Source organism: Centruroides sculpturatus, unplaced genomic scaffold, assembly GCF_000671375.1.
Source record: "Centruroides sculpturatus isolate CEXI.00-Female unplaced genomic scaffold, Cexi_2.0 scaffold1988, whole genome shotgun sequence".
NCBI lineage: Eukaryota > Metazoa > Arthropoda > Arachnida > Scorpiones > Buthidae > Centruroides > Centruroides sculpturatus.
This window is the reverse complement of record NW_019386078.1, coordinates 1-21,637: the sequence shown is the minus strand read 5'-3', so window position 1 is coordinate 21,637 and position 21,637 is coordinate 1. Positions and strand designations below refer to the sequence as shown.

The 21,637-nt window shown below is 26.2% G+C and overlaps 1 protein-coding gene across 1 annotated transcript in view; it reads right to left on the bottom strand.

Moving 5' to 3' along the window:
• LOC111613455 (titin-like) overlaps positions 1-21,595 on the bottom strand; it is a 90,957-nt gene extending 69,362 nt beyond the window's left edge. The window contains exons 1-6 of the mRNA XM_023354812.1: positions 20,921-21,595; positions 15,736-15,964; positions 12,756-13,007; positions 9,437-9,509; positions 5,368-5,571; positions 1,972-2,100 (exon numbers count right to left, since the gene is read on the bottom strand). Of these exons, the coding sequence (XP_023210580.1) occupies positions 1,972-2,100; positions 5,368-5,571; positions 9,437-9,509; positions 12,756-13,007; positions 15,736-15,964; positions 20,921-21,042 (1,009 nt within the window). The 5' untranslated portion in view covers positions 21,043-21,595. The remainder of the gene's footprint in view (positions 1-1,971; positions 2,101-5,367; positions 5,572-9,436; positions 9,510-12,755; positions 13,008-15,735; positions 15,965-20,920) is intronic.
• Positions 21,596-21,637: the final 42 nt, after the last annotated feature.

Sequence of the window (21,637 nt, the reverse complement as noted above, 5' to 3'; positions counted from 1 at the left end):
ACAGATACCAATCCAATTGAAAATTAATGGAGTGATGTAAAAAAACAGATGGCAAAGAGGAGGCCAAAAAAGGCAGAAATGAAGGAAATCTTACAAAAAGTTTGGGAAACAACCAACCCAAATCTTTGTGAAAAGCTAAAAAACAAAATCATACAATCAATTTTTTTGTAAAATTTTTATCATTGTTTTACATTTTACTCCCCCCCTTACATTTGCTTCTAATTATAGCTATAATTTTTAGGGAATGAAGTAAAGAATGTTTTTTCTCTATTGTGGCTATAATTTTCTTGGTGACCATATTTTTAAAAATGACTTGGAAAAATGAAACTTTTCTGTCACATGAATAATCTTTTTACTCACTGTATATGCATACATCCTCACTGCAATTTAAAATAAGAATAGCTAATTAATAAATTGACTTCCTGCTTTATTACTAATGATACCAACATTTTAATGATAACCTAATGATATAATATTTAAGTATGTTTATTGTTAGTTCTATGTGAATCACTTTATATCGGTAGAGCATCACACAGAAAAGTAATATAACTGAAAAAAATGCAATTTTTCAAGAAAGCAATAAAGAAAAAATAAATGGCATTAATTCTACTGTAATCAGACATCATCAGTTAATTAATTAAGAAACAATTTTAACTGTAAATGTATTTAAGAAACATTATTTCTGAGAATTTAAATAAAACTCATGGCAATCCCACCATGCTATTAATTCAAAATTGCCAAATTTTGAGTGTGTCACTTTTCTATGTGATTTGCAATGTGTTTTTATGGCAATTACATTTAAATTCAAATTTTTAAAAAATAATTCATTAAATTTTAATGAATAAGTAAAGACATTTAAATTTGAATATGGTTATAGTAGAAATGCATGTTCCAATAAAAAATAAAATCATGCCATTTGAATTATTATCATTTTCAATTGGTAAAATAAGTAATTTTGTTACAAAACCTTAACAGAGAGCAAAAAAAAATTTATTTTTCTTCTTAATTAATAAATCTTAACATTTTATTGTATTTTGATGTATACTTTAGTTAATTTTAAGCTGAGCCAGAATATCAGAAATAATTAATTTTATTGAATATAAGTAACTTGAAATGCAAAAAAATTTTTTTAAATGATATCTTAAATAGACCATTAACAAAATTCACTCAATAATATTATCTATGATGAATTATGTTTCCATGAGTTAGGCATACTAATTTTGCCAAATTATACATGCCAAATTCAAAGATTGACAAAACTGAATAAGTTAGAATCATATTAATACAATAGTAGGAACTTAAAAGTTTATACTTCAGATTGGGACAACAGAGCAAATCATTAAGAGACAACAGTCTTTAAAAAAATGTTATGATAACAGAAATTTTATAGTTCAATAAAGCTTTCATAGTTTTAAGTAAAAATAAATGTTTTTATTTCTTCTCCTGTCATTTTTGATTTGTTACAGCTTGTACATTTAATAATATTATATGACAAGTTGATACATTAGATACTAAAGGTATTGCATAAAGTGCTAAAACTGGATGTATAAGTAGGTTTTCTGGTGAAGTTTTAGTGAAATTTGGGGAAATTCATTGGAAAACATTTCCTGATATTCCTGAAAATGATTTTCTGTTCAAATCATTTTCAGCAATGTGTTAAATTCAATATTCAAATAATGCAGTATGACTATATTTTAATGAAGTAATAAGAAAAAAATATCTTCAAATAGCCCAATTTATTATATTTATAATGAAAATACAAAATTTAATAGTGGCATAAAATAAAAAAAGTAAAAAAAACTAATTTTATTGCAATAAAAAGCATGATATATTAAAAAAAGTTTCTTAAAGAAAAACCATAGTGTAAATTAGAGGCTCTGTTAGAAATGTTTAATACTGTATTATAAAACATTGAATATAATAAAACTTAACTCAATTAACTAATATGTAGATAAGAAATAAATTCAATACCTGATTGATCAAGATGTACTTTAGCTACAGCTTTCTCAACATCATCTGTAACTAGTTCAACATTAAACATGCAATTGCTAATTATATCTTCTCTATTAATCTTTCTAAGAGCCTTCTCAAGAGTATTGCCTGTTTAAGAACATTTTCATTAAATTCAATAATAAAAAATTTTTTACATTATTCACATTTAATAGTTATATCATTAAATTATTAATTTTAATTAAAATAATTTACTACAATAGCATACTCAGATTTTCACATTACATTTATAACTATTAGATATTTAATAAAAAGTAACTGTTATTTTAGGAAATAGTTAAGGATTGAACAGAATAAGCAAAATCTAAGTAATAAGTAGTTTATAACATAACAATTACAATACATATTTTATAAAAAATATTATAATTTTAAACCTTTAATCTTAAATCCATCCTTAAGTCAAACTAAAATGTCAGTCATGGTGGATAATATAACATATAACATATTTTTCTACTCCTAAAGTCAAACAAAATTTCACATATCTTAATATTGTAAAGTTTGACTATTTTCATTCCTTAAGTGAAAATAGTCAAACTTAGGTGCTGATCAATCTATTAAGTTCTGCAAATCCTTTCAGCACTTTCCATGGTAAAGCAACCTTAGTACAATTGAATAAGCAAGCCAATGACATAGCCAATTTCATAAGAAATGGACTAAGTCATTGGTTTACTTATCCAGCTGCATTAAAGCCTGTTTACCATGCAATGTGCCCTTTGTTCTTAATTAAGCAGGGTTGTCAGTTAGCAAAAAACCCACCTAGTGGGAATATTGAAATCTGATATAATGTATTGTGAAAAAATTTTAATTTTGAATAAATTCAGTGTAGCATAAAGTGGTAATTTTGTGATGTGCCTAAATTCATGATATTTATTTAAGTCACTATTATAACCATATTGTTCTAATATTAATCCAAATGAATATCATGGACTTAAATACAGTGAAAACTGCTTAGGCGACCACCTGCATTTGATGGGCACCTGTCAAAACTGGCAAAAATTCCTGGCACCAAATAGTTTATACATAGAATCTTTGTATAAGTTACCTGTATTAAATGACCACCTGTGTAACGCGACTGCGGACATCAATTTTTGGTCCAAAACAACATATGACAACTGTAATAAGTGACCACTGTGAATATATCTGGTCTAAACTATTGTTTGAACCCATCTCAACAATGTTTCCCACTCCTAATATAATGAATTAGTTTAAACTCTCGTTCGAACCCATTCCGGGCACTTCTCCCACCCTTGAAATTAGGTGCAGGTGTTAATAAATTAGTCTAGCAACAAAGAAAATTCATTTCAGTTTGTTGGAAAATGTCCGAAAAATGAAAGGCATGCAAAGTGCTGACGTTAGAGGATCGTGTTAAAATTATCAGAGAAAGTGAAAATGGTTTATAACAATGGCAATTAGCAGCGAAGTTTAACTGTGGAAAAAGAAATTTATTTTACCGAAGACCTACAGTATTTTCCTTAGAGGTATAAAATATTGTACATGATACAATTAATCAGCTGATCTCATCGTTTGATAAAATTTATTTTATTTATTTATTTATTTATTATTATTATTATTTGAAGCTTATATACAGTACATGTGCAATAAATAATTTCTGTATCAACCTACCTTATTTCCACGATATTTTTAGAAAAATAATATTCAAGTAATTTTTGCATGCAAAATATTCAAAAAACAATAAACACATTAATGCAAAAATCAGTTTTACAGGCAACCTTCCTTTCTCGATTCTGTGATTGTCATTGGACAATCACGGAATGTAATGAAATCGTATTATGAGAAAAAATAATAAAATTGTTTTATTATTAATTAATAATTTTTCTTATTGTACCTAAGAAAATACTAAATATTAAAAAAATACAGTATTTTTAAAGTTAAAATAAGATTAAACTAACGAAAACCAAAATCAAAGTGATGGAGAGATAGGACGTGCTTGTATATCGACATAATACACGTAACTGAGGAGCAAACGAAAAGAACCAAGTCGAATTAATTAAGTCAGAAAAAAAAAGTGTGCATTATAATCGAGAAAATGTGAGCATTGTATTAATCTTTAAAATATGGTATTAAATCTGTCTTATAATATCACCATGACTCCTGTAAATTGGGTTATCCAATAAGAATAAAATACAGTAGAGCGTCGATTATCCAAATCAATTGGGGACTGGGGTTGTTCGAAAGATCGATGTTTCGGATAACCGATTATGTACAAAAAAATATATTAACCTATTCCATGTTGAAATTTTTCTCCATTGTGTGTCGCTTCGCGTTGAATTTTCGTCAATGTTAAGCCTAATGAAGACTATTATATCATTAAAAATTATTTTTTTATTTTGTACAAACAAAATAAATATATTGAAAAATATAAAAACAATAAAAAATTATACTTCAGAAGTTAATTTAGTATCAAAAACATAAAATATTTGAGTAGCCCAAGACATAGCCAAAGATTGCAGCGCCACAGCACTGGCGAAAATTTAAATTTGCCAACTGGAATTCTTTCGGATAATTGACACTCTACTGTACAATACCAATATAGCTCTATCATTGAAAAAAATTCGCTTATTTTTGCTCATCTCGAGTTTTATTTTTTAGTAGAAATAGCTAAAAAGTGCACAAAATATGTATGGAAATATGTTATTATAGGACCACCTGTATTGGATGACCACCTGTCTAAAAGACCACTTTTTGAAGAAACCATGGGTGATCACCATACACAGGTTTTACTGTATTATATTATTTTTAATTTTATCACGATATTTTCTCTAAGACTGATTGCATACAAATGAATTTTCTTTCCATCAATTGAATAAGCTTTCATCACAAATCCCCATAACTTTTAAACAGAAATCATTTCCTATTGGCTATTGTTTGATGACAACTATCCTAAAACATGATTTCAACATCCATAAATGGGTCTGTTGCTAGACAATGTCTATATGAATTTTTTTTGCTGGACAAAAATGTATAGTGAAAACTAGTGTTTATGATACTATGGTATTAAAAAAGTTTCACTTAATTGCTCATGAGCATTTAAGTGAGTAATGAGCAATTAAGTAAAGATTTACAGTATGTAATATCTATATATTTGATTAACCAAGTTATATCATTTGATTGTTAATTTTAAAAATTCTAATAGATATCATACTTTACTATTTTAAATAAATTATTTAATTTTATATCTTAAACCATAAACAATAAAATTATTATGATCTTTTCTATATTATAAATAGCATTTGCTTTTAGATTAACTTTAATGAAATGTTTCTACTTATTAGGTGCATTTATAAATGTTATATACAAAATATTAAAAAGGGATAGTTTAAAAATAGAGGTTCATACCATTTGCTTTATTTCCTGCTTTCTGCATCCATAACCTCAGCATTACAATTGCTTGTTGGTTAACATCAGAGTGTTCAGATTTTATTGTGTTAATATCAGATTCAGGAACATCTAATTGTAATGCTAATGGTACCCAGTCATCCTTTAACTGTTTAGCTATATCTGATAACCTAAGATCAGCTCTATGTATTAATTCCGGTTTTGCTATTAAAAAATAATAATGTAATTATTTTAGATATAACTGATAATTTAATATTACTTAATTATTTTTACAATTATATTTATAGAAATATTTTTAAAAAATTATCTCTTTGAATAAACAATTTAAAATAACTTTAATGTTTTTTTACATATAATACTGCATATCACATGAAAATTAATTAGTTATTTGAGTTTATTCATTTATTTTGATTATTTGTAATATTTTTCCTAGAGTAATCTGCTATGTAATCAATTATATCAGAATTTATATTCTATAATTTCTGATTTTAATATTCAAGATAGTTTAATCTTTTAAACAATCTTGAACATTACATTTTTATTGTTTCTAATTCTATTGTTTCTTATTCTTTCATTTTTATTGTTTCTAATAATCTATTGTTTCTTTATTAATAAACAAACAAAACAGAAAAAAAATATATATATATTATTAAAATATAAACAAAAAAAAAAAAACTATGCAAGTCTTTAAACTTGCAAATTTTTATTTATTTTTTCTTTTTTTTACTGTAGATCAGGCTTTCTTACAATGTACAGTATAATACCTAAATGTGCTTAACCATATAATTTTAAGGTATGGAAGCCTCACATTAACTTATCAATCAATATAAGTAACCATAGTTTGTCTACTTACTTTTCGATTTTTACATGAATTTTTAATTTTTATATTGGATTTTTAAGCAATATTGTTTATGAATAATTCTTGAAAATAAAAATTACAATTAAATCATATAAAATAATATTCCTTATAGATGTTTTAATGTTTCTAAAAATGTTTAAAACAGACAATATTTATACTTAATTATTAGCTTGTTAAACAATAAAAAATTATTGTTTTAAAAAACTGCCACATAAAACTATCTTTTCATGAAAGAATAAACTATTCTAGAAATGTGTCATATTTATCCTAATAAATTTGAAAAAAATCATACATGCAACTCAAACATGCTAAAAGAAATTCATCAGTCATAATTGCAAAATTCAGTGAGTCGTTCATTTAATAATTATAGTCATTTATAGTTCAGTTTAACGAATTCTGGTAAAATTTTTTGTTTGCTTTATTGTACGAAATTAATATTGTAACAATGGCACTTTGTCAGGGCAACAGCAAAATTTGCTTTATCAATGTTTGTTTTAAAGTGAGTCAATTGTATTTGTTTTGAACAAATTTATTTTCAATCAGGCTTGTATGGGACAAGGAGGTAGACTGAGCCCCTTTAGCTTTTTGTTTTTTGAACAAATGACATATATAAAATGTTTCCTTATTAATAAAAAAGCAGTCAAAGATTTTGTTTTCTGTTAGTAAAAATAACATTAATTTTATAGAATTTTATGGCCTAAAGTTTTCCCTAGGTCAAAGGAAAAATCCACAGCTCCTCCTCTTGACAGCTGTTTTCAACATTAAATTTATTTGTAACACTATATTTTGTAAAAAGTGCAAATTCTTAATTTACTAACTGCAAATAAAAGTATTGTTTTGAAAATTATTTGTATTTCTGATTAAATGCAATGCAACTTTTTTATTTATATTTAGATTACTACTTTATAAATTAGACTAAAAAATTCTCATTAGAAAAATATATAGAAATTATATCAAAATGAAGAAACTAAAAAATGTATGAAATGAAGTCATTTGTATAATAATATCATAACCTAAATAATAAAATAATAACTTTTTAACATTTATTATATTGTTTTGTTTTTATTAAAATATTAAAAAAGATATTTACAATATGAATAAATAAACTTTTCTCTAGGTACACAAACTTGCCAATTTGATTTCTCAAACTTTTAATATAAACTGATTAAAAAATGATTAGATATTTTCCCACCAATCAGATTTTTATCTTAATTAATCTTTCTGACTAATGTTTCATAAACAATTTCATATGTTTAAAAATATGGCATTCTAGTTTGTTCTGATACATTAGTAATATGCTAATCCCAGTAAAAAAGTATGATTGATTAAAAAATGTTTCATTATTAGTTAGTTAATTAGAAACCAAGTCACTAATTCACTAATCCAATATTAAAAGATAAAGAAATGTACGTAAGTACCGTATCCCAGATGCATAACTAGAATCAATGGCACCTAAAAGAAATCAAAAAAACTGTACCAGTAGAAACCAATGTTCTTTAAAATTCCTGATACATTTCCAAAAAAGTATGTTTTATTCTTAAAAGAATGTTGGTACAATGTAATTTTTTGATTTTTTCAGTATTTTTTGTTTTTTAAATTATCAAATGGTGCACAGTTTAAGTTCTCCAATTACTCCATCCTAGAAATCTTATTAATCAAATCCAAAAATTATAAAATCCTTCAGCATAAAGTGACAATAAAAGTCTTAGAAGTGAATTATTGAAGTCTTTTTTATATAGATAAAATTGTAAAAAAAAATTATGAGAAAAATCTACGATGAAAGTTTTCATTAAAAAATTTTACATATTATGACATAATAATGAATAATATTATCATAAAAAATTTTTAAAAATATAACAATACATACATAGCCCACTTTCTTCAATAAAACCATATTTCTTCTCCACCGTGACTAGTTCATTTACCATTGTAGAATCAACCTTATTAAAAAAAATTATATTCATGATATATAACAAATAATTCATTAAAAAATTACTCACACATAACCAATTTATGGTGTGGTAACACTNATTTTATGGCCTAAAGTTTTCCCTAGGTCAAAGGAAAAATCCACAGCTCCTCCTCTTGACAGCTGTTTTCAACATTAAATTTATTTGTAACACTATATTTTGTAAAAAGTGCAAATTCTTAATTTACTAACTGCAAATAAAAGTATTGTTTTGAAAATTATTTGTATTTCTGATTAAATGCAATGCAACTTTTTTATTTTTATTTAGATTACTACTTTATAAATTAGACTAAAAAATTCTCATTAGAAAAATATATAGAAATTATATCAAAATGAAGAAACTAAAAAATGTATGAAATGAAGTCATTTGTATAATAATATCATAACCTAAATAATAAAATAATAACTTTTTAACATTTATTATATTGTTTTGTTTTTATTAAAATATTAAAAAAGATATTTACAATATGAATAAATAAACTTTTCTCTAGGTACACAAACTTGCCAATTTGATTTCTCAAACTTTTAATATAAACTGATTAAAAAATGATTAGATATTTTCCCACCAATCAGATTTTTATCTTAATTAATCTTTCTGACTAATGTTTCATAAACAATTTCATATGTTTAAAAATATGGCATTCTAGTTTGTTCTGATACATTAGTAATATGCTAATCCCAGTAAAAAAGTATGATTGATTAAAAAATGTTTCATTATTAGTTAGTTAATTAGAAACCAAGTCACTAATTCACTAATCCAATATTAAAAGATAAAGAAATGTACGTAAGTACCGTATCCCAGATGCATAACTAGAATCAATGGCACCTAAAAGAAATCAAAAAAACTGTACCAGTAGAAACCAATGTTCTTTAAAATTCCTGATACATTTCCAAAAAAGTATGTTTTATTCTTAAAAGAATGTTGGTACAATGTAATTTTTTGATTTTTTCAGTATTTTTTGTTTTTTAAATTATCAAATGGTGCACAGTTTAAGTTCTCCAATTACTCCATCCTAGAAATCTTATTAATCAAATCCAAAAATTATAAAATCCTTCAGCATAAAGTGACAATAAAAGTCTTAGAAGTGAATTATTGAAGTCTTTTTTATATAGATAAAATTGTAAAAAAAAATTATGAGAAAAATCTACGATGAAAGTTTTCATTAAAAAATTTTACATATTATGACATAATAATGAATAATATTATCATAAAAAATTTTTAAAAATATAACAATACATACATAGCCCACTTTCTTCAATAAAACCATATTTCTTCTCCACCGTGACTAGTTCATTTACCATTGTAGAATCAACCTTATTAAAAAAAATTATATTCATGATATATAACAAATAATTCATTAAAAAATTACTCACACAGAACCAATTTATGGTGTGGTAACATTGAAAAACATCAAAAAAAATTAAACAGATTTCGTTAATTGAATTTCCGATCTAAAAACCATTAGAACTTGATGTAGAGCCCAGAAGGGGTTCAAAAACGTTCGTTTTTTAGATGTTATTACCTCACTGTAAATTGGTTCCGTGTGAGTAATTTTTCAAATAACAATTTTATATCTTTAAAAATTCATACACATAAAAGTAACACAATTTACTTCACTTTTAATAAATATACAAAATACGACATTTTTACAAAGGTAAAAAATCTTGCTTCTGTCAATCTTTCCGCTGTTTCGTTTCTACACCATCAGCGATCCTTAAGACAATTCACAAAAGTTTTCGAAGACGACCTTCCTTTTAAGGCTACTGCCTCCACAGAAATATGCCTCNATAATCTTATTAATATTATTATAAAATAAAATTTGATATTATAAGAAATAATTTATAAATCAAATAAACAAACTATTAAAAAAAATGTAGGATATAAATAAGTTTGAAAAAATTAATCAATTAAAAAGTTAAAATTGAAATTGATTTTAAACTATAAATTATTATTAATTTCCTTTAAATTAACTTTAAATTAATAGAGATCTTAATTGTCATTAAGTCCAACTCTACTAAAGATATAACACATAACTCTCTTTATTTCTCCACCCTCTTGATTCTTTAATCACCAAAATTTAGTAACGTCAATCCCCCTAATAAACAAACCATGCAAAATTTCAGAAATTCTTGACAAAAAGCATAGAAGTTATTAAGTTTCAAAGAGGATGAACAAAATCCCCCCCACACACACTAACATCTATACATACAGAAAACCCTCAAATTTTTTTGCATTTCTCAATGTTTCAATTTTATGTTAATTGTGCCCTGGGGTATGGTTTGTTTGTTATTTAACCAGCAGTTAGCTTTGAACATTTGGGAGACTAACCGATTCGTGGATAAGAGACTAAACTTATTATTTTTCATTTTCTAGGTAAGATATAGCCTAGTTTTTTGGTAATTATTTAAATTAATTTGTTTGTTTTTGGATAGTTCTCCCACTTTAAAATGAATTTAATTTTTTGTTTTACAGTTGTGTTTTAGTTATAGTCATTGTATATATTTCTTTTGTATTAATGGATACGTTGTATAATCTTGTATGAATATTTTGTATGTTGCTCCATGCATCATGGTTGTACCAGTATGCTTAAATAAATAAATAAATAAATAAATAAATGTTATGCTAACTGACATCAAAATATCTCATAATGTATGTGAACATTGTAAGCAAAGAAAAAAGAATGAAAGAACAAAAAGATGTTATTGTTTGGTTAATGTTATTCTCGTATTTGAAATCTAGAATTCTAAGTAACATTGTTTTAGTACTAAACCTACACTACTACTGAGAATGGATTTATTCCCAAAAAAATTTAAAGCTGAAAATGGATATAGAGTTTATTTTTTTTTCAATAATTTTAATAAATAAAAAGAACAAACAAAAACAGATCTATTACACCATTATTAAAATGACTATAATGCTAAATAATACTGATAAAAAGAATCAAAATAGCAAAGTTTCAAACCAGCAATGTATGTTTATATATTTCATGCATTTCACAAAATATATAATTCCAGCATTTCATGATACTTTTCAATTCTTGCTACATCTGTGCTATAATTTATAATTCTTTACATAAATAATATATGTTATTTGTATGTATTGATTAAATAACTGTAAATAATACTTTTGATACTTAAACATTGTCATAATGCCAAGCTGCAATTTTTAATCATCTTTTAATTTAAAAAAATCATGTGACTTCCAGACCTAAAGTGATACGGTATATAGTTAATCAGGATATGTAGTCCCTAAACTTTCCATATCTGGTCTGGCATTTTAAAAGTGTCTTGCCCCTGTACATCATACTTCTGTTAGCAATTGATTCATGCTGGTTATCTATCTAATTCCATACTTGAGAAAAGTTGAATTGAAATCAAGTAACTTGGGATGCAATTTTTAAATTGCAGCCCAATAAAGAATAATTGATGTTAAGACAAAAGAAAATGTTGTAAATTAAAACAATGCAGGGTAAATTAATAAGTATCTTTAAAAATAGACAAATGGTACTTAAATCAACCACTTGGTATGGTTGAATGATCTGAGTTTTTTCAATGAAATATTGAGGAGGAAGGTTTGATACTGTAAAAATCTGAATATTAACTTAATTTATTCTACAAAATTTATACAAAACCAAGATAATATTTTGTCACAAAAGTGTACATTTGTCTAACTTTTAAGAGAAAGCAAAGAAATTCAACTTCCTTCAAAAGTAGTTATTCATTTGATGACATGTTTAGTAAAACTTAGATCATTGTCAGATGACTAAATATCCAAATCTCCATTGGAGGAGAGTTAGGATATAAAAGAGGGAAATGTGCCAAACTCCACGCACATCATCCAGTATCCTCTTCTATTTGAATTGTGTGCCATACTCCCTGGAATTGGAACTTCCACCCACTGGACAGAATTGTTATAAGACAAGTTAATAAAAAGGTAATATGACGGATATTGTAAACTCTCTCTCAATCTCTCATATTAGGGACATATTTAGTTAATGTTGAATAATAGCTGGATTCATGTCATGTCTTTTGTTTGCTATTAATTTAGCTCATTTGTAATCTTTATTGTTATATATATTAAATTAGTTATTGTTTAATTGTTAATTTGACATGTTTAAATTATTTATCAAACTCCTATCACTTACCCACCATTCATAGAATTATTAGCCCTCCTTTATCCTTAAATTTTAGATCGTGAGTTAAACCGCAATTGAAAATAATAGTTTAACTGGTGTACTAAGTCCTGATGAAGATTGAGATTCTAATGATCTTAATCTAATTTACAAAGCCATCCGACGATATCGAGAGTGGGTTCAGTTGACCCGTGCCAAGTAAGTGGTCAGAAAAGATTTACCCCTGGCCCCAGCTACTCACAATATCATGTAGGACTTAAAATATTTGATGTTTTTTGAGATTTTGGATTTTTCTGGTAATGCACTATATATATATATATGAATTGTAATTAATATTACTTTGTAAAATTATAAAATTTTAATTTATAAATAAGTATTTGATCTTTTAGAACTAACTATTTTTGTAATTTATATAAAAACATTTTACCTTGCATACATCAGGCAAAGCAATATTGAGATTACATATAGGAGATTGTGGTGGTTCTCCTCTTCCAACTCTAGGTTCTCTCATAAATGCTAATCTTCCCATTGGTTCTTGATGTGTATCTTTTACCCTTATTAAAAATGGTAATCGATTTTCTCTAAATGCTTGGAAAGCAAGGAATAGTTGCTCCCCTGATTTTGTTACTGGAATTAAGTTTCCTGCAAATTCTAGATATTGGCATTTACCTTCTAAAACCTAGTCAAAAAGATTTTAAAGTATTAAGATTTTTTAAAAATTCATAACTTATTTATTAATAGTCTGTAAATACATGAAGATGATACATAGAAATAGAATATTCCAAGATATTTTTTACATAAATATTTATTTTGAAGTTTTTACATAAAAAAATATATAATTTTTTTGAGTCTATTTCTTATATCCTTTTCACAGTCCTCAGAAGTAACAGCAAATTGGCTTAAAGATATAGCATAATCTTCGTTAAAACAACGATCATAGAATATTAAAAATATCACACAAAGTTAAAAACTGATCAAAATGACAACCTTTTATTTTAGGCTATGGCATTTTCACAATAAAACAGTGAAAAAAATTTTTTTACAATACTGTATCTACTTTGCTTTATAGCCATAATATTTTAACTGCTTCAAATGCTCTGGTGGACTTTCAGGTAATCACACAAATTTTTGCATAAAAATTGAACAATATTTACATCTTTATGTAAATATTGTTCAATTTTTTATGTAAGTCTTTTAAAACTTCAAAATGAAGTTAATCCTGGGTCAAGTCGCATTGTTCGATTTTTATGCATAAATATTTATAATTAATATCTACCAAATATTGCTTCATTTATTTCTGGCTCCATAGTATTATCTATATTTAATACAGATAATAAATACAGATTAATATCTACTTTATACATTTCCTATTAACCTTCTGTTGAGTGCATTTGATCAATTTAATACATTATGAATATTTTAAGTAATTTCTTAATGAATTCATCCTAGGTAAATTCGTTTTGGTTTTAATTTTTTGGTTTTTTAAAAAATTTTATATCATATATTTAATACTCAGCATTTGGTATTATATAGCTCTTTTAAACACATAGCATTTGCTTTTAGATTAACTTTAATGAAATGTTTCTACTTATTAGGTGCATTTATAAATGTTATATACAAAATATTAAAAAGGGATAGTTTAAAAATAGAGGTTCATACCATTTGCTTTATTTCCTGCTTTCTGCATCCATAACCTCAGCATTACAATTGCTTGTTGGTTAACNTACAGTAATACCCCGAACTTACGCGATAGATGGGACCGAGCGATAACTGCATAAGTCGAAATTGCGTAAGTTGGGGTATAATTTTGCAACTTGTGTAAAATCCAAGTCAGATGTATGTAAGCTAATAAATGTTCTCGTTAATCTTATATCATCTTTTGATTTGTTCACGGTTACAAGAAATCACCACATAGAGTCTCTCGAGTCTCCGTAGATATAACAAACACAAAAATAAATAACACAAAATAAATTGTAGCTATGTGTCAATTCCACACGACACGTCCGAACATGTAAGCTGAACAATAGTGTGGAGGGAGTGAGTATTCAAGAGTTTCATGGCGCTCAAACAAAAGATGAATCGACGAGATTTGAAAATCACGTAAGTCGGGGTAGCATAAGTCAAGGCATTACTGTATTGTAGCTGATAGAAGTTTACATTACAATATCAAAAATAAAACTAACCTTTTTTTTTCTAAACTGTATTTTTGTGTAATGACCAGCATGCCTGTCTATCAGGGGAGACCATAAAATCAGATATTTCCATATCATAAAAACCAGTATACCAGTTTATCCCAGGGGAATGCTCACATGCCAGTTTAACTGAGGTTAATACATCCCTCACTAGAGGGCACTTTAAAAAAATGAACAAGTTTATGTCATGTAAAAACTAATGCATTTCTATTCTATAACTGTGAAACTGTCAGCATTATATCAAAAACTACAACAATATATTTAATTTCTTCATTTTATCTTCTTTCTAATGACATAAAATACTTGTGGAATTCCAAAAGTGCTTTTTTCATATGTATTTCATTGTTATTTGACTCAAAAATGCAAAAATAAACATATTAAATTTAAGAAACTCTGTAAATTATCTCAGCTTACACCATTAATATTGGATTTGTGTGAAATTTGAGAGGAAAGTGTAATTTTTAAGGTCAGGGTAGATGGTCAGTGTAGCTTACACTGACTAACAACAACAACAACAAACTACTACTAATGTCAATAAGTCATTAATTGTTTTATTGTCTTGTAAACAAAAACGCTTCCTGATTTTAAGTTGGTCAAATTAAAATGTTATTATTTTATTGTACTCAAAAGAATGTTTTCTTTAACATTTAATTAACAACTACTTTTGTTAGATCTGATTAATTAATGCTATATTTTAGTCGCAATTTAACCAGCATGCCAGTAACCCCGAGATTTCTGGCATGCTGGTCTCCTCCATTTTGTGTGACATGCCAGTCATTCTGCTAAAATATGGTATAAAAATTAAAATAACTTATAAATTCACTAAAATATCATAAAAATAAAAGCAATTATAATTTTTTTCAAATTGTATATTGTAAAATTATATAATTTAACATTACATTATCTATTTGTAAGTTTTCAAAAATATTTGAGTTATACAAAATTTTATACTTTTAAGAAGATATTGTTTAATAATCATTTTCATTTCTATAATTTATGTTAAAAGTTAAAGCTGCATGAAGATCAATGTATGTCAATGTATGATATTGAAACAGTATATCTTATAAATAATTAATTTGTTTTATACTTTTTATTTAAATATGACTACTGTTTAAGTGAAAATAAATATAAAACATCTAAATTCTTATTTAACACTTATAAAATTTTTTATATTTGAACTTTAATTATTTGAAATAATTTCCAATATTTAAATACCTCAACATCTCTGCTTTTTGCTACTTCAACAAAATGTTCCTGTGATTCTAATGTCTTATCTTCTTTGTCATCTGTCATACAAAATACTCTTAAATGTGCCTCCATTGGATCATATCGCTTAGCGAATACAACAAACTTTGCCATGAAAGGCACATGAATAGCTTCTTTGTACAATTCTGTGGCAAACCTTGTTGCTTCGTTTACCTGTCTGCAATCCATTAGCCAAAACCTGCAATAATTTGAAGATAGTTCCTTTCATAAATCTCATAAAAAAATGTTGAATATTAAAATCAAAAATTAAGTCATGAAACCAAATTAATGTTTATTATATCTAAATATATAAAACTACTTGTCCTGACTGACTGAGTCACTGATTCATCATTGCCCAGAGCAAATCGCTGAACCTAGAGGTGAAATTTGGTACACAGTTAAGGTATGTCATGAAAATGCACACTAAGAAGGAATTTTTCGAAATTTCCCCCCATGGGGGAAAGAGAGAGGATTAAGGCTTAACCTAAAGAATGGCTTCTACTGTACTATTTTAGATGTACTTTTTTGTTCTCAACTACGTTTAGTCTTCATTGAGTACTCAGGTGTATTAAATTAATAACATTTCAGACATTGTTATAAATATTTTTATATATTTCGATTTTTTAACCAAATGTTCAAACTGTTTTAAATTTGAATTTGTTATTGCATATTGGTTTGATTATAGAATGATTGCAAACATTTCAGAAAATTGATCAAATTGAAAATAGTTTATTGATTCTCAGCAATTCTCAACATTCTCAGAGATAGGTGTTATGTAACAATTACTATGGTTGTTAAAATATTGAATATAAATGGGGTTTGCTTGCAAAACCTCTGCGGGTGAAGTTGCAGGTAACAGCTAGTTCTTTAATACTATTACAATCACCAGAATATGAACAGTCTTAACTAATAATATAATATTATTAAATTATTAGTCAAGACTGTTCATATTCTGAATATATTTTAAATACAGTTGTGAATTTTAACTTTACCTAAAGCTAATAAATTCTTAGAAGATAAAAATGCAAACAATCATGAATTCCACAACAATTTTTTAGTAACTAATGCTTTCAATCTTATTAAAAGGTCTTCAACAGGCTACATCACATCAAATGTCAAAAAATATTCGTAGAACATCTACTGATCAAACAGAAACAAATTTTGGAACATATAGAATTTAGAATGTTAATTTTATGTTCTTAGAAGAAAATTAATTACAAATACTATATATTTCCTTGTAAATGAAAGTTAATATAACTTATCTGAAGTTTATTTAATAGAAAATCATAATCTAATTCATATCATTTAACTTTGTATTATGATACAGCAAATAATTCTTCATTTTATTTAAATTTTGATGTGAACATCTATAGATAACTTGCCAGGTAGAGTATAATGCTCTATAAATCCAAAGCAAATGATTGTAGAAAGACAATTCAGATGTCAATGTCAACAGAAAAATCCAGTAACAAGTTGTGTAACTTTCCCAGCTGTCATGAGGTTTTATTTTAAAAACTTTTTATATTATTAATTATTGTTAAATGGTAGGAAGCTTAATTTTAAGAGTAGGGATGAAATTTACAAAAAATTGTAAATGCTAACACGCAATTATTTTATTGTGACATCATCACAATGCCATGCTACAATGTTCACCTCAAATTAGTACTGGCTTGCCCCATACATCATACTTTTCCTTTAATAATAGAANCACGCAATTATTTTATTGTGACATCATCACAATGCCATGCTACAAATTTTAATCATATTTTTAATTTATTTAATTTAAAATATATGCTCTCTACATCAAATTAGTACTGTATTATCTTGCCCCTGTACATCATACTTTTCCTTTAATAATAGAGTCATGCCAGTCATCTATCTAACTCCTTTCAGGGGAAAATTTTTTAATTGAAATAATATGACTTCTGGTTTGTAATGGAAGTTTATATATAGTTAATCAGGGCATCCTGCCCCTAAGCTTCCCATATATAATTTTGAATTTCATCTATCTAACTGCATTCTTGAAATGAAGGAAAGACAGATGACAGTGGGGAATTTATAGGTGTACAATTTCTTTCAAATTGCAGCCCAGTGATTATTTACTGATTACTCTGATTATTGAAAAATCTCTAGTTAATGCCATGTTAACCTGGAATGGGGAAGGATAATACTCATATGAATATATATGATAATACTCATATGAATATTATCCCAAATATGTTATATATGACATAACATATTTTTTTTCCTTTGGTATTACTGGTATTACTATTTAGCTGTTTGTGTCAATGTAATTTAGTAAACTGATTTAGCAAAATCAGTACTGAATTACGTTGATGCAACCTCTAAATATAACATATTGTTTATTATGAAGTATTAGAAAATTTACAAAATAACACATTACAAATATCTTTAGGTAAGATTCTAGCTCTAAATGATGGGAGTTGCCCCTTGGAAAGATCACCACCCTCTCATTCAAAGCAAGATTGATATCCATGACTGCAATTATCACGAACTAGGCTATTGTGTTAGAGAGAATCCGACTTCTTTTATATTCTTAAATACCTATTGTTTTGTTTAGTTACATTTATTTTGGGAATTTTAATTAGTTTAGAATGACTACTTCACACCACTCATGACCAGAAAAAACAAAACAAAAAAAAAAAAAATCTAAACTTATCCACTATTGTCTGTCACTCTGGATGCCATTACTAAAATCATTATCATTTCCAGAGGGAATTGCAAAGATAAAATTGATAACTCTTTTATTCCTTTGTCTCCAAGAGATTTTGATTGCTAATAAAACAATCTTTATAATATTTTAGAACTGGAGCTACTTTCAGCAAGGAAATATGGAAAAACTAAGATCAGAATAAAAACATGTAAATGAACAGATAGCACTGAAATGTCAATATACCAACCAGTATAAAATTATGTCTAAAGCTAATAGCATAATCCAGTCGTGTATAAATTTATTACATAATGATAAAGAATACTGGAGGTTTACAACATCCCCATTTATGATGATAGGATTTGTAGTATACATAGGTACCACAAATTGATCACTTTGGATAAAACTAAAAGAGCACAGCTATAACATCAATCACAATAAACCTATCATAGCATTAGCTTGTTATGCCACAGAACCTGGGTGATGATGTATCTAGGAGAAGCTAAATTGATTAAAAAAGTCTTTGACAAAAAACATAAGAGCATTGGAAATTCTGAAATTTAAAAAGCCTCCAAAGTCAGAGTATGTATCAACTCACAAGACTGAGATATTATAGGTCACCGAAGTCTAATAAGTATATAATTTTATTAGACCTCTTTACTATGTAATGCATCTTAACCAATAGTGTTGAAACTGGATGATTGAAACTACAACAGACACTGTTATAGCCAACAAAAACTTTTATTTTAAACAAAAAGAAGGAACACTACAACTTCACACGTCTGAAGAAAAACAAAAAAAAGGCGGGAAGAAAAATAGAGGGAGCTTACAGCAAAAATGACCAGTGTTGCCATTAATCGACAGATCATGAAAATGTTAATATTTTTATTTTCCAACAAATAGTCATTGCTGCTTTGAATTTTAAAACCAATGTCATTGAATAAACTGCACTTATTTGATAATTTAAAAAATTCCAAAGTGTTATAGATAGTTGAAGCATTCCATTTTTTTTTTAAAGGTTGGGACCTGAAGCAGACTGGTGAATTTAGTTGAAAACATTAGTCAGACACCAATTCCTCTGCTCGAAAAGTATTTGGTTGATATATTTAAGTATTTATTTTGCTTTAATAAAATAAAATTTAACAAGAAATTATTCAAATTCTCACAATATCTTTATTTTTATATAATATCAAACAATCTATCAATTTATAGATAATTGTTGCTTTCATGATAAAAGCAATTGATTTGGTGAATAATATTTGGAATCATAGCAATAGAAGATGAATTTCCATCCTGAAATTATCATTCCTGAGGAAAAAATCAGTTAACTATATTGGAAACATGTCATATTGTCCACACAGTTCTTAACTTGAGAAGAATCCAACAATAATGGGAATATATAGAAATATAAAAACAATTTTCTTTTATCATCATTATTATAAATAATTTAGATTTAGATTTTAGAATATTTTCTATTTAAGTTCAAGATGTTTTTAATCTCTTCATCTATTTTTGGAATTGACTATATTCCCCTTTTACCTGAGACATATACAAAAGTCAATTTTAGTAATTAGTAGTTTCCATTCTACTTAAATGGATTTATATCTTATAAAATAGGATTATAATGATAGCCAATCAAAGCTTATAATAAAACTAATAAGATGTAGCAAAATGAAATAAATAAGAGGAGGAGGAATTTAAATTTTTTGGATATCAAATGACAAAACAATTCACAAATTGTTACTAGATATTTGCAAAGATAATTCATATAATAAAAATGAATTACAAAATGAACATTCTATTTTAATACTTCAAGATAAACTAAGATAAGAAACAAACTATGATGATATCATATTTATTTAAATTGATAAAAACTGGTATGTATTTGTAATTTTAGATACAAATTTTGCAATTTAAGATTATTGCTTGATCAAGTAAATAAACATATAACATATGCTTGATCAAGTAAATAATATGCTTGATCAAGTAAATATGCTTAATCAAGTAAATAAATTTAGGAAATAAGATTCTCTTAGGGCAACAGAAAGTGCTTGAGAACAACCAAACATTATCAACTTCATTTTCAAAATGTATCATTAATGAGTTCTTGTGCAAATACCATCTGTATATATAGTTTAATGTCAACAGTTAAACTCATAAACATAAGGGAAAATACTAATGCACAAACTTGCTAATGAAATATCTAATAAGAAACAAATGAAAAAATTATAATAATAATATAAAAAGATTATAACAACCAGAAATAACATTAAATCATTACCATTGTTATAATTCTGTAATATTAACATAATAATCTTGCATTTAGTAGTTTCTTATTAGATATTTATTTGTTTTAGAATTTTAGAAGACATTTTTATGACAGTTAATATATCTAGTACTTAATAAAAATTAAAACTGGTGTAATTAATTTTAAAAATTCAAATTATTATTTTGATACATTCACAATTTAATAAAGATAATTACCGTGCAGAAACTGTGGTTGTAAACGATACACAGTCGTTAACAAATGTGAGTGGTGTTGAACCTGTAACATCTTCCCACTGAGCTTTAGTTGTACCACCTGAAATAAAATAAATAGAACACATAAGATTGAAACTGATTCCTTATATTTAAAAATTATCATCACTATTATTGTTGTATTGTGTTCATATTTTTTTGTAAAAATTCATCAAAAAATTGATACATGTATCAATTTTCTTTCTTTGTTTCTTTTTTCAAGAGTTACTAATGAAGAGGGGCTATGATAAACTGAACAAATACAAAATGATTTAACTATAGGATACACTTAAAACTTTAAGGTTCATATTTTAAAAAGAATGAATTTATAAAAACTGGGATCTATAAAGTACATAATAAATAAACAAAACACAGCCACTTGCTGAATTCTGAAATCAATTAGCAGCTCCGGATAACTTGGTAACATAGCACAATGAAAAACTGCTGGAAAGAGAAGAAACATGTAAGGAGAGAAAACAATAAGGCACATGAACACAAAAAGAAAAAGAAAAAAAAAATGAGAAAAGACTGCAATGTTATTTTAAAATATTAATAATGCTGTGTAAGTTTAACTTTTATGGCAGCACAACACATTTTGTGAATGTTAGTGATAAAAAAAAATTATGCATAGATAATAAAAAGCCATACTTATTTCCACACCTATATTTTAAAATATTTAGATAC